General features: G+C 40.2%; 1 protein-coding gene across 1 annotated transcript in view; it reads right to left on the bottom strand.

The window, feature by feature from the left end:
• The window catches only part of LOC103468281 (syntaxin-binding protein 4), a 65,337-nt gene extending 56,913 nt beyond the window's left edge, over positions 1-8,424 (bottom strand). The window contains exon 1 of the mRNA XM_008415239.3: positions 8,070-8,424. Within this exon, the coding sequence (XP_008413461.1) occupies positions 8,070-8,134 (65 nt within the window). The 5' untranslated portion in view covers positions 8,135-8,424. The remainder of the gene's footprint in view (positions 1-8,069) is intronic.
• Positions 8,425-14,311: the final 5,887 nt, after the last annotated feature.

The raw sequence follows: 14,311 nt of genomic DNA, 5'->3' as shown, positions 1-14,311 counted from the left end.
GGGTCCTGTTTACAAATCAGATTGGTTTCGACTTCCTTGTTGAGTCATTTGGTCAGTCCATCAGCTTGTGGATGAAACCCAGAGAGACTCACTTGGATCCAAGAAGTTTGCAAAACTCCCTCCAGAAATGAGAAATTAACTGTGAGCTCCTGTCAGATACAATGGGAAGAAATCTCTTGAAAAAGAATCTCTCCCAATTCTTTAGAGCAGAGAAATTTGATGAGTCGGACCAAATGAGTCCTCTTTTAGAAACAATTAACAATGTTGAATAACAGAGTGTAGCTAGTGGAAGAGGATAGATCAGAGAGGAAATCCATGGATAAGTAGGACTAAGGGCAGCATGGGATGGTCATAGGAGTAAAGTCTATGGTTGATCGGAGGATTTAGCTTGACAGCATATGCATCATGGTGAGATGAATTCCTTGGCGTCTCAGTGAAGGATCTTCCACAGAAATGGGCCTGGACAACTTTTAGAGTATTGATCACTCCTGAATGACATAAACTATGGTAAAATGTGAATATCTCTGTTAGGTGCTTCGAGACAGAGGAGATTGTTGGGACAATCCTGGAATCAGGTGCTGTCAGTCGGCCTCCTTAATCCAACTTTCCAATTTGAGATTGGTAATTGCCAGTCAAACTGACTGATATAGGATGAAATCCTCTTTTGCCTGGGCCTGGCCCTCTTCAGGTCTATTGTGAATTCTGAAGTGGGTGTCATATCTAGTGTTTTTAGTCCTGGGTCTGTAGGAGAGAGATAATAATGAGAACCTGACCTATCTGGGATTTAATCTCTTGACAGAGTGAAGATATCAGATGTTCTTTGCAGTAAGTAATTTGAACTGCCTCATTGTTGGAGTTTGTTATACAAGTAAACTTGGCTTGCTTTTGTGGTTAGTCCAGTTAAAGGTTCCTTAGCCAGTTTGACCAACAAGAGTTCCCGATTCTCCATGTCAAAGTTCTGTTTAGTCATAAACAAGCTTTCAGAAAACTCACATGGGTGAATCTTGTTATTACCTTTAGATTTAGGATGGCATAGACACCAGAGTCAGATGTGTCAACTTCCACGATGAAACAACAAAAAGGATGTGGTGAATGGAGGACAGGTGCAGAGGTGAACAGTTTCTTGAGTTCCTTGAGCTTTGTGTTCTTGAGTTCCTTGAGCTTTGTGAAGGCCTGACTGCTCCAGAGATACTTGGACTTAGAAAATGTGAGTGGATGTTATGGAGAAGCCCTGGAACTGTAATTTTTAATGTTAATTTTTGAATGTCTGGTGAGAATGAATTTTGGTGCATTTTAACCTGAATTATTCTTAAGGTTTTTTTTAGCACAGACATACTTATCTATGTGCTAAGTATTTGTTAATTTATTTTTCTGAAGTAAGGTACCTGGCGTTAGTGGTAGATTTCAGGGAACTGGGGATACTTGCTGAAGATGTGGGGTAGATGGTGCCAAACATTTTCATATTTTTGGGGACTGCCAATCCAGGTGGCAGTAGAAACCAATCCATAAGAATCTTGTATACGTTCATGTATTGGTCTCGAAAACATGGATACAAAATATTTACAAATGCTATACGTTATTCACTTACTTGATTTTTCTTTAAATTCAAAGTTCTTCAGTATTAGAATAAAGGTCATTCTTTCCATCCATTTTCTGCCGCCTATCAGGGGTCGGGTCGCGGGGGCAGCAGCTTCAGAAGGGAGGCCCAGACTTCCCTCTCCCCAGCCACTTCTTCCAGCTCCTTCGGGGGAACCCCAAGGCGTTCCCAGGCCAGCCGAGAGACATAGTCCCTCCAACATGTCCTGGGTCTTCCCCTCTGGAGGAAACCCATTTCGGCCACTTGTATTCGTGATCTCGTTCTTTCGGTCATGACCCAAAGCTCATGACCATAGATGAGGGTGGGAACGTAGATCGACCGGTAAATCGAGAGCTTTGCTTTTTGACTCAGCTCTCTCTTCACCACAACAGACCACTACAGCGCCCGCTTCAAGGCATACACTGCCCCAATCCGCCTGTCGATCTCCTGCTCCCTTCTTCCCTCATTCGTGAACAAGATCCCCAGATACTTAAACTCCTCCACTTGAGGCAGGACGACCCCCCTGATCCGGAGAAGGCACTCTACCCTTTTCCGGCTCAAGACCATGGCCTCGGATTTGGAGGCGCTGAGCCTCATCCCGGCCGCGAACAGCTCCAGCGAGAGCTGCAGATCACAGTCTGATGAAGCCAATAGGACCACATCATCCGCAAAAAGCAGAGATGTGATCCTAAGGCCACCAAAACGGATCCCCTCAACACCTCGGCTGCGCCTAGAAATTCTGTCCATGAAAGTAATGAACAGAATCGGTGACAAAGGGCAGCCTTGGCGGAGTCCAACTCTCACCGGAAATGAGCCCAACTTACTGCCAGCAATGCGGACCAGACTCTGACACCGGTCATACAGGTCATTCTTTCCATCGAAAATATTTTCTGCAATACATCCATCCACTGGGTATGGGTGGGAAGTTCAGGGTTGAGCCACCTTCTTGTTATGGCTTTCCTCTGCCCAGAAAAGCCAGGCAGAGAAAAAGCCTGACTTCGACTGCTTTCCCAGGCCGGTAATGAGCAGGGGTCTGTATCAGAAAGTGGGTTAAAACTCAGGAAAGAGACTTTCTGGAAATTCTGGAAAATTATAGTATAAAGTATGACTAGTCTTGCAGCTAAGTTTAACTGAACTGTGCAATACAGAGGTGCAATTTTAAAATACTGACTTGACCCCACCTCTGATGCACAATACCCACAGTGAATTTTTACGATGGCGTATTAGGGTCATTGTAGATAGCAAAATAAGGAGTAAATTTCTACCAAAAAAAATTCTAGAACAAAACTGAAAATTTGCAAGGCAAACCCCCCTGAAGTTTTGAGCTTTATCTCAGATTTCTGAGTTTGTCACCATCTATCTCTTATATACAATGTAAATTTCAGACTCTTGTCATGTTTTAAAATGGTAAGTAGTTTTCTTCTGATTACAGAATGCTTTGGAAGGGGGGCAGATGTTGCACAGGGGAAAATATGATTGTTTTCTTTACTTTAAATTTTTTTTGTTGTGCTTTGCATGTTTGGATTTTTTTTGTTTTTGTTTTCCCCTTTAACAACCCAAACGCACTGGGCTGAAAGCGGCTGTTTAAGGAGGTGGAGCGCACTGATTGCGTTCCGTAATCAGTGCGTTCAGGTGTCAGCAGAGAATGATTGAAGCCAGAATAAAAGTAGCCTGGATGGAGGGAGAAGGAGAAGACTGATCCTGTGATTGCCAGAGACGGATGCGCCTCTGAGTGAGGGGCGGATGGAATCTGCACGCCAGGCGCGGAGTGCCGAGAGGTGGGCCGATGGCTCAGTGCAGAGGATCGGGGTAGAAGGGAACCTGCCCGCACCTCTGGGTCAGTCTGAAAAGGGGCGTGACACACCGAAGAGCAGAATGGTGCTGGAGCGTCGCAGAGTCAGCTGAGGATCGGCAAGTGAGCGCCTTATAGGCAGATTGCCGTCACCTGGAGCAATGTGATGAGTGGAGCCCAACTGGTGGCCTCAGATTGGTGACTTCCTTTAAGGACAATTACTGAACTTTGAATTTTATTAAGAAGAAAAGGACAGTTTTATTGTGTCACTACAAAAAGTGACTTTCTTTGTAATAAATTATTCTAAATTTGATCGTTCTGCTGTTTGGGTTTTTGAGTTGTTTGCTCCCCCTTGTATCAAGAATGAAGTGTGGGGCAATATTGGCCACACATACTCCAGTCCCAGGCAAAGCATTCAGCTGGGCTGCATACCAAGCTGCTGTAGTGGCAACCAGGATTGTTGTCTGTTTCTCTGATGAGCTGATTTCCCTCTGCTTTTTGCAGATGATGTGGTTCCAAGTGCATCTCCTGCATTTGGAACATGTTCCTGCTTAAATAAAACAAATAAATAGTGGGTCCCAGTCAAAGAGGTGTAAGATGCTAAGGCCAGGTGACTTAATGAGAGCATGTTGCTTTCCTCTGTCACAGCAGGACTAAAGTGATGTTGGTTGCCACCAGAGGCCTAAATTACACAGGACGGGATTCAAGTAAATAATGTGTCAACATGCATCAAGTTCCACCTGCCACCACTGTCACAGCCTACGGTTAAATTCATAGTCAAGATGAACCCAAGGACAGAACTGAAAAACTATTTTAAAAAGTCCAAATAACTAACTTATCTTATCTTAATGTGGTTTGAACAATGTTGTAAAAAATTAAAGATGAAGTTCTCACGATGAATAAGTCCTCTTTTTTGTTGCATTATTCAAGCATAACTCTGTGTGGGGTTCTGAGTCACACAATTATTGCTGTTCTTTTTTTAAATATAAAAATGCTATTCACCTGATTCCAACATAAACATGGAGACAGTTTTGAGTTTTTTAGAGATTGTTCCCTCTCTAAAACAGAACCATTCATGCAGATTTGGTTCACAATCTGCGTGAATGATTGTTGAAAGGCCCAACAATCATGTTGGGCCTTTCAAAAGATTAGTACCTCAAGACAATCCTATTTCTGAGCTCTACATATAACTCCTTAGATTTCATGCTTAGTGTTTGACAACTGTCAGTTGTGGGACCTAATATAGACAGGTGTGTGTCTTTCCAAATCAAGTCAAATAAACTGAACTTAACACAGCTGGACTCTATTTAAGTTGAAAGAAAAAAAAGTCTTCAGGATGATCAATGGAAAAGGCTCAATTTACATTGAACAAATTTACATTGAACAAATTACATTGAACAAATTTGCACATCACAAAAACCTTGCAGTAGGTTTTTGCAAAACCAATTTCAATCACAACTAAATTTTATTGATTTTGTTAATATATTAATCTAAAAAGCTATGTGAACTAATATTGCTTATAGAAAACAGACCAGAAAAGGTGCTTACTATGTACACATAAGTCTTGGAATCTGTTCTCAAATTGTGCTGTTGTCAAAGAAAACATTCGCTATTTTTGTGTAAATGTACAGTACAAACACAACAAAACATTTTCACCACGTGAAATCAGGGCCTTAATGACTGTAAGGATCTACTGAAATGGGATGAAACGAGTCTGAAATTTTGTACACATAGAAATACAACACTGAATGTTGCATGTCAACAACATATGACATAATTTCCCTTCTACCAATTATTTGACTAGTCTCTTCCATGACCCTCCTCACAAAGCGAGTCACGTTTCAGTTCTGAAAACCATGCACACTCACCTGACGTACACAACTCCTCTTCATGACATCATTGCTGATAGCTCATATTATCATACCATGCTATAAATCATCTAAGGTCAGACTTAACATATACACAAGCAGGAACACAAATCACAACAACAGCTTGAAGATTACGTTTTCTCTGATCACACCTACCATGGTTTTATGGTGGGATTCATCCTAAGAGGAAACAGTCCCAGGTCTATGTCTTTGCAATCAGGATTAAACTCTAGGGCGCCTGTGACATAAATCAGAAAGTAGTCCCAGAGCTCGGGTAACTTTTTGGAGGAGCGAATCATGAGTGTGGCGTTAGTGTCGGCTTCTGTTAGCAGGGCGGAGAGAACGCTGGAAGATGACGGGGAGTCGTACGGGGATGGGGGTCGCTCAGCAATGTTGTCCCATCCCTCCAGCTTGCCTTTAAGCAACCCTGGCTGACCCAGCTTCAACTGTCCACTCAGCACCTACATTCAGCTGACGGACGCCCCGCGGGACAAAACACAAGCACAAACCGAGCTCTCCGATCTGCCCTACCTCCACCATCAATCACATTTGATTTGATTTAACTGACTTTATTTGGAAATGTCTCTCGTCTGATTGCATGAAATGTGATGTGGCCTTCAGATGTAACAAGCCTCAAGTTGGTTTTCATCAGTCTAACGTATCCACTGGTCTCATTTTCAATTGTAAATTGGAAATGCTGCTGAATCTAAACTTTTGAGTTTCATTTTTATTTGTTTACCTCAACTGACATGCAAAGTCTGTTGTTGATCCTAATTATATATCTATTTTTAGCTAATGGTGCATCTATTAAGCAGCCATAGATCATATTTGACAGGTCAAACCCTGGAAAAGTTCCTATTAAATACACCAAAATGAACCATTTTCGCTCCATAAAACTTATCGCCTACAAATTGTATTCGTTTGGATGCATGAATAAGCCAAAATATCCTAATTCATTTCCTTTCAGATTTTAAACTACTGCACCACATATAGTTTCTAAGTGTCAGAGTAATTATAAAAAGACAATAGAATAGTAAATGTAAAAAAATTGGTAGATACGTTTACCAAGAAGCCAGAAATTAAGTATCAGTAAATAAAAGTCATAAAAGTGCTACTTTTACCTTCGAAGTTATAGTAAGACTGAAGCTGAAATGCATGTTTTTATCTTTGTTTTCTTCTTTAAACATAATCTGGCAGATTATTTTGTGTACAAAGCTCTCAAATTCAGAATTACATCCTCGGCTGAATCTGAAGTTAGCATCTGATTCACAGCTTGTGAACGCTTGATAAAAGAGCTGGGGATTTTTTATTTTTGGGGGGGGAGATGGGGTTACAGTTTTTAAGGAGCTCTAGATACAAATCTAACACTTAGAATGATCAAACCCTGAATGAATTACTCTACACATATTTAAAACTGACTCTGGGATTTGTGGAACATCAATCAATCAAATTTTATTTGTATAGTACATTTCAGCAGCAAGGCATTTCAAAGTGCTTTACATCATAACAAACACAACATACACTATTATTCTACACAGTTTTTTCATGTTTCACATGAAAAAGAACTTCAACTGCTTAGGGCCACCTGCTTGTCCGGGGGTCACCACGCCCCTGAGTTCACACAACCAGCTGTTAAATACATCAATAAAAATCTATCAATATTGTCAGATTTTAATGCTAACTGAGTCATTTATGTAACTGTGGCGGCATCACATTTCTGTTTTTATTTTGTCCCTGATTGCTTGTTAATACTGTACAAGCCATTTATTTTTTCCTGTGTTTATCGCCACTAGGGGGCGTATTTCACTTTGAGTTCTGATTCTGAAGTGTGATTCTGTTCAGGTGTTGCTAATGGGAAAGGGCAAACGGTTTTCTACTGTACTTGGTTTTAATTTATGTCAGATTTATGTGGTTCTAAATGGAAATGGCAAGATAATGGAACTGTACAAAAAATAAATGACTTTATAATTATAAGTCAAATTCAAGCTCATAATGAATCTTGATTGAGCGCACGTAAAACCAACGCCTACCAGGAATAACAGCAACCAGTAGCCTAAAATACATGATTTCAGCCACTACGAATACATTAAACTCATTGCAATGGGCTTAGCTGGAAATGAGCCCCAAAATACAATTCTGGGCTGGCCATGTAGCCAGGCAGGCAGAATGTACTGTACACTCAGCATTCTCTTTGCTATCAAAGTCATTATTGTTCTGGCTTTTATGCATTTTGTGATATTTGTTTTGGAAGGGACAGACACTGCAAATTTGCTTAGGCTATCGTATTTGTCCACATTCGGGGGAAAAAACATCAATTCAATTCTCTTTGAATTGAATTCAATACCCTCTTTGGCACCACCAATACCCTCTTTGGCACCACCAAAGAGGGTATTGAAGTTATTTATCTGTCATTTTTGACAGATAAATTCTCCCCTTCTGCACTGAAAAATCTAACTCACAAAATTCAGCTATAACCTCACTTTTCTGTTATGCATTACCAAGAAGGTCAGTAGCCCCCAAATGGCCACCATTTGAAATCGCTCTGGAGGCCCCTGCTTGGTCGCTGAACCAGCACGTGCGTTCCTCTGTTGCGAACTGTGACGCATCATTAAAAACGATTGTTAAAGTTAAATTTGACTATGAAGACGTGTACTCCAATAAAAATAACACACAAAGCTAATGAGGCAAGATAAGTCGCGAAACTTTTTTCTGACATGATTAGGTCGTTTTCTAGCAAAGCCGCATAACTCTGATTGTGTGCTGCTTTTTTGATGAAATCATTTCAGAATGAATTTATCTCTCAGAGCGAACGCGACTACTTGTTCTCACGTACCAGTAGATGAGCGACAGTCCGTCGAAGCGCTCGAGCTCTCTCCCCCGCTGTTTCAGCAGAGACATGTCCAGCTGTGGTCCAGATGCTGCGGCGGCTGCTACAGGGCAGGTCTCAGAGCGGAAATGAAGCGCCCCGGCCCCAGAGACGCATCAGTCCGCGCGCTTCTCAGCTGGCCTCGCGCTGTGAGGCAGAGCGGGAGCCGCGTGTCTCTCCGCGCGGACAGGATGTGTCAGCACTCATTCCCCTTCAAATCAATGCGACGAACACTGCTCTGTTTGGTAACGGGGACAGGGCCCACACGTGTGGCTTCTTCCTGCTGACTGACCTCAGCTCGACAGTTCTGACAGCTCTCAGTAATGTGCACGGAGCCAGCGGAGCTCAGCTCGGTCTGTAGAGACACGCGCATCATGCTGCTATCACTGTCCAGTCTGGGAAAACAGAAACAGTCCGTCCTTCCTACAAAAAGGAGACCAAATGCTGCCTTCTCTGAGTGGCTGAAACCCTCACGACGAAAAGAACGACAAAACAAACAAACAAAAAAAAACTTCTAAATTACACTTTTTGTAATGTTTTGTGTATTTATTCCTTTCTTTGGGGTCAAAGATACAGATTGTATCACATAGGTACCACACTAAACAGATGGGTTGTAGCTGTAGGTAAAATGACACTTTAGCAAACTAAACCTCATCAGAACAAAAAACTATCTTATCAGTTGACATTGCAACCATAAACTCCACCAGCTATATTAATCTACAGACAAAGATTTTTGCTTGATTTTCTTTGCAGAACAACTCATGGTCAGTAAGGTTGTCTGCAAATATTACTTTTCAAGTATTGTCACATATTCTTAGGCTACATTCACACATTAAGCAAATGTGACCCAAATCTGTTTTCTTTTTTTCTTGTTCTTTTGCCCATATAACCGATTTTTTTCTTAACAACAGTCTGAGCAGCCCAATTATGATCTTTTCGCCCCAGACTAGATTGGATAAGAATCCAATTGTTTTTAGAACGTCTTCAGTCTGAACGACAGTGCCGCATTTTATCCAACTTTGATGTCATTGATGTGACGTGTCTGTGAGCCGAACTGCATGAAATGTATCTAAATTATATACCATGTGTTATTACTCATTCTCATTGAAAAAGAAAACATGGTCGGATCAGAAACAGGTCAGTTACAGTGGTGGGTTACTGTACTTAAGTACAGTTTTCGTGTATCTGTACTTTACTTAAGTAGATTTAATAATGGGGACTTTCTACTTTTACTCCACTACATTTTACAGTAAGTATCTGTACTTTCTACTTCACTACATTTCTACAAAACTGTCGCGTTACTCGTTACATCCAAGTCGCATTGTGTTTTTTTTTTCCGTTAAAATGTGAAGTTCAGGGTCTTAAGGTGGCGCTGTAAAATCTGAGCAATAACGTGACTTACTGTCTGTTGTCACCCATCGGCTCCACCTTTACTCGCACGCGGAGCTCCAGACATGCGCAGTGGTTTCCTCTGAGCGGGAGGAGATGTTTGTCTATAACATAATAGCGCTGCATAAATTGATATGGCGACATGTAAAATCAGCAGCGCTTCGCTTTCACAGACGGTGGGGACTTCGTCCAACTTTTAGCGTCACTTGGAAGGAAAGCTTAAAGATAGGTAAGATCTGTGCTAGCAAAGCTAGCTGTACTGAGACACATGTTGCATCTGATGAAAAAAAGTTGTCACTCATGCGCTGAATTATTGTGTGGAGGTGTTGACTGAGGTGTCGCATATATGGGACAACGCTGTGACCAAAGTCTGCAATATAGTGATATGACATTCAGGAACGATCCGATTCTTCTGGACAGATCTTTACTAAGTCCTAAGGACTGAAGCCTCACTGAGAGACGTTCTTTGTTCTTGTGTACACTGCGGTAGCTATATATATATATATATATATATATATATATATATATATATATATATATATATATATATAAGTTGAAGTATGAACACAGAGTATGCTCATTGCTCATTGATTGATTTCGTCTCCTGTCATGGTGGTAAACATCGCAGTGGGAGGGAGGATGAAAACAGTCACGATGCTCATTCTGCTTAGTTACTTGTTGCGCCGTTGGACAGTGTTCATAGTTGAAAGTTATTTACCGTTAATTGCGATGTTTCAGTTGTGGTTTCTGACATATGCAATATGGGCAACCGCCCAGGGCTTATTTTTCTAGGAATAGCAGGAGACATCTGCGGATTGTAGCACAGCGATGAAAGCAAAACAGAATGAAGTGAGTTTTAATTGATACTGGTTAAATATATTTCAGCTCTAAGTATTTAATATCTAGGTGTTTTTATGGGAATGTGGATCTTTCAGATCTATCTGAAAACCAATTTTGATAGGTAAACTTAATGTTATTGTGTCATTTAGCGCGGGGCGCTGGTCTTGGTCTTGGGTTCGGTGGTCTTGACTACAACTCTGCTGCATGGCTCCTTGGTTGCATGTCCTCCACCCCGCCCGCACCGTCTTTACATCCCCTTTCAGTTAGATTTCTTTCTAAATAAATGTGACTAATGAAGTTCATGCTATGTTAGGACAGGAGACAAAATGTTTCCATCCCTGAAATTATGATTCATAGAATCACATATCTAAGTCTAAACTGTTACAGAGAATAAACACAATAAGAACATGTTTAATCTGTGGTAGTGTTAATTAAAATGGCACATTTCTGATGTATTAAAATTAAATACGATCGGCACACTTAATGATATTAGCGATTAGGTAATGCATTCAGCGAGTACTTTTACTTTTAATACTTAAGTATTTTTAAAAGCCAGGACCTTTTTACTTTTACTTAAGTAAAATGTTAATGTGGTACTTTGACTTTTACTTAAGTACATTTTTGACTGTGTATTTGTACTTTTACTTAAGTAAATTTTTTGAGTACTTTCTCCACCACTGGTCAGTTATGATGACTCTTATGTTGGATAAGGTGTGCTGACAATCAACACCTGGCCCCACTTCTGGTATTAGTGTATTCACTATATTTCTTGGTGCTACTAACTACATGGATTTAAAATTGTCTATGATTAATACTGATGACAGAAATTCACTATAACTGTTTTAATGTACATAAAGCATCGTTAGTATTTAATTTATGCTATTTAATTTATGCTCAGTGGTGGAGAAAGTACTCAAAAAATGTACTTAAGTAAAAGTACAAATACACAGACAAAAATGTACTCAAGTAAAACTACCACATTAACATGTGTACTTAAGTAAAAGTAAAAAAATATTGGCTTTTAAAAATTCTTAAGTATTAAAAGTAAAAGTAAAAGTACTTGCTGAATAATACCTAATCCCTAATACAATATCATTAAGTGAACCGATCATATTTAATTTTAATACATTAGAAATGTGCCATTTTAATGAACAATGCCACAGATAAAGCATGTTTTTATTATGTTTACTCTCTGTAACATAGTTTAGACGTAGATATGTGAATCTATGCATCATAATTTCAGGTATGGAAACATCTTGTCTCCTGTCCTAACATAGCATTAACTTCACTTTTTTTGCCACTAGTGGCACTTATTTTGAAAGAAATCCAACAGAAAGGGGATGGAAAGAAGGTGGGTGGGGGAGGACATGCAACCGAGGAGCCACGTAGCAGAGTTGTAGTCAAGACCACCTACCCAAGACCAAGTCAAGATCAGCACCCCACGCTACGTGACACAAAAAAATTAAGTTTTACCTATCAAAATTGCTTCTCAAATTGATCTGAAAGATCCACATTCCCCCCAAAAAACACTAAGATATTAAATACTTAGAGCTGAAATAAATTTAATCAGTAAAGATCCGTCAAGAAGAATCGGATCGTTCCTGAATATCATATCAATGCAGACTTTGGTCACAGCGTTGTCCCATATTTGCGACACCTCAGTCAACACACAATAATTCAGCGCATGAGTGAAAACTTGTTTTCTTCCACGGAGCTTACCTTTCTTTAAGCTTTCCTTCCAAGTGACGCTAAAAGTTGGACGAAGTCCCCACCGTCTGTGAAAGCGAAGCGCTGCTGATTTTACATGTCGCCATATCTTATGATTTATGCAGCGCTATTATATTGCTGACGATTAGACAGACATCTTCTCCCACTCAGAGGAAACCACTGCACATTTCTTGGAGCTCCGCGTGTGAGTAAAGGGTGAGGCGATGGGTGACAACAGACAGTAAGTCACGTTATTGCTTGTATTTTACGGCGCCATGCACCTTAAGTTCCTGAATTTCACGTTTTAACGGACAAAAAGCACAACGCAACTTGGATGTAACGAGTAACGCGATACTTTTGTAGAAATGTAGTGAAGTAGAAAGTACAGATACTTACTGTAAAATGTAGTGGAGTAAAACTAGAAAGTACCCATTATTAAATCTACTTAAGTAAAGTACAGATACACGAAAATTGTACTTAAGTACAGTAACGAAGTACTTGTACTTTGTTACTTCCCACCACTGTTTATGCTATAGTGTGCCTTTTACATGATCATGGTTCATGAATATGCATCATTTCAAAACATTTTCACTCAGCAGGCTCTACTATGTATATTCCTGTATTTTAGCTCAGTATTGTTGTGGTAGTTCATTTTGTCTTACTTAACTAAAAATGACAACAGAGTTAGAAAACCCAGATTTTTTTTGTCTTGGGATGATGGCTGGGATGTCTGAGTTTCTGCAAATCCTAAAATAACCAGAGACTCTTCCACAGTAATGCACCAATTCTGTTCGGACACATCCTGGAAGTGCTGCCAAATCGTCTGTGTTCCAGAGCCGCCTGTAGCATTACAGAGATGCCATCTGGAAGCATCTGGACAGGTTTTCAAGGGCACAGACTAATCAGCCCGCATGTGTAAACTGAAATTTGGACAGACAGTGTTAGCTCAAAGGTCTTCACTATTCCACAACATTAAGAACAGCTCAGGTTGATAGAACTTATCTAAAAGACATGTTCTTTATGAAAGCATGGGGGTATGTATGACCTGTGCAAATCTTTTTGACATATTTCCAGCTTATCAGTGGAATTGTGACAGCGACATGCTCCTAAACCCCTTCACATCCCCGGTGAAAATAGTGACTAAAAGAATATTGCAAAGATTACAATTAATTTTCTGAAAAAACTACTGTTGCCAATGACACTAAAGTGGTTTTGGCATGATGAAGAGCAACACAGAACCACTTTGGCAATACAGTTGGTCCCATAGTTGTAATGCCACCACATAAGACCAATATTGCTTAGGGCCAGGTAAGATCAAAATATTGTCAGAAACTGCGATACTGCTTTGACATCTGGGGCAGTTTCCATGGATTGGCAGAACAATCTGGACAATTCACTAATGCAGAATTACTGGCCAATCTCCATCCCTCAATTCATCATCAAAAATACTGACAAAGTTGTGTTTCAACAGTTGAACTGCTTCTTAATGACCAACCTCCTTGATGTTTTTTCAGTCTGGTTTCCATGCTCACCACAGTACTGAGTCTGCCTTTGAAAAAATGTTCAATGACATCCACATAAATACAGACTGTGGAAGAACCATAGTGCTGGTTCTATTGGACCTCGCTAGCTTTGTCTATGTTTCACTAATGTAAAAAAAACAAAAAAACGCAACTTTGCAATTGGAGTGTTTTTATTAAACAAGAAATGAAATAAAAATCACATGTGAATAAGTCATTATAAACCATGCCAGAAACAGTTGTAAACAATTAAATTAAATATACACAATTCAGCCATGGTGCTATCGCTTATCGTCTATCAGCCATCAGAGGAGATGTCAGCGTCTTATTCAGGCATCGCAATGAAGCCTTGCCTACGTGGAAGTGGCTACATGTGCAGCATCTTGGGGAAATTGTAGTAACGATTTTACAGAAGAGCATAAGTGATAGAGATATTTTTGGTATTATCACTTTGTTGTTACTTTAGTTCATATTCAGTCTAATGTTAGTCAGTTTAAAGTGTTCTCTTCTTTAGTGTTTGACCAGTTTGACCGAGATTTGAACCGGGCTCAGACCGTAGATCAGATATCACATCTGGAACTGGGTTGCTAGTTGTTTAGGTAAATTGTTTTACGACCTTTGCTGTGTTTGGGTAAAATGTTTTACGACCTCTGCTGTTTTTCCTCTGCTGTCTATCTTGCCTATCCTCCCTCTTTGAAGTTTGATAATAAAAGACAAGCTGTACCCAAAGATCTTCAGAATGCTCTGTGAACG

Source organism: Poecilia reticulata, chromosome 8 (genome assembly GCF_904066995.2).
Source record: "Poecilia reticulata chromosome 8, P_reticulata-male-v2, whole genome shotgun sequence".
NCBI classification, from domain to species: Eukaryota; Metazoa; Chordata; class Actinopteri; order Cyprinodontiformes; family Poeciliidae; genus Poecilia; species Poecilia reticulata.
This window is presented reverse-complemented; position numbering and strand designations above follow the sequence as displayed.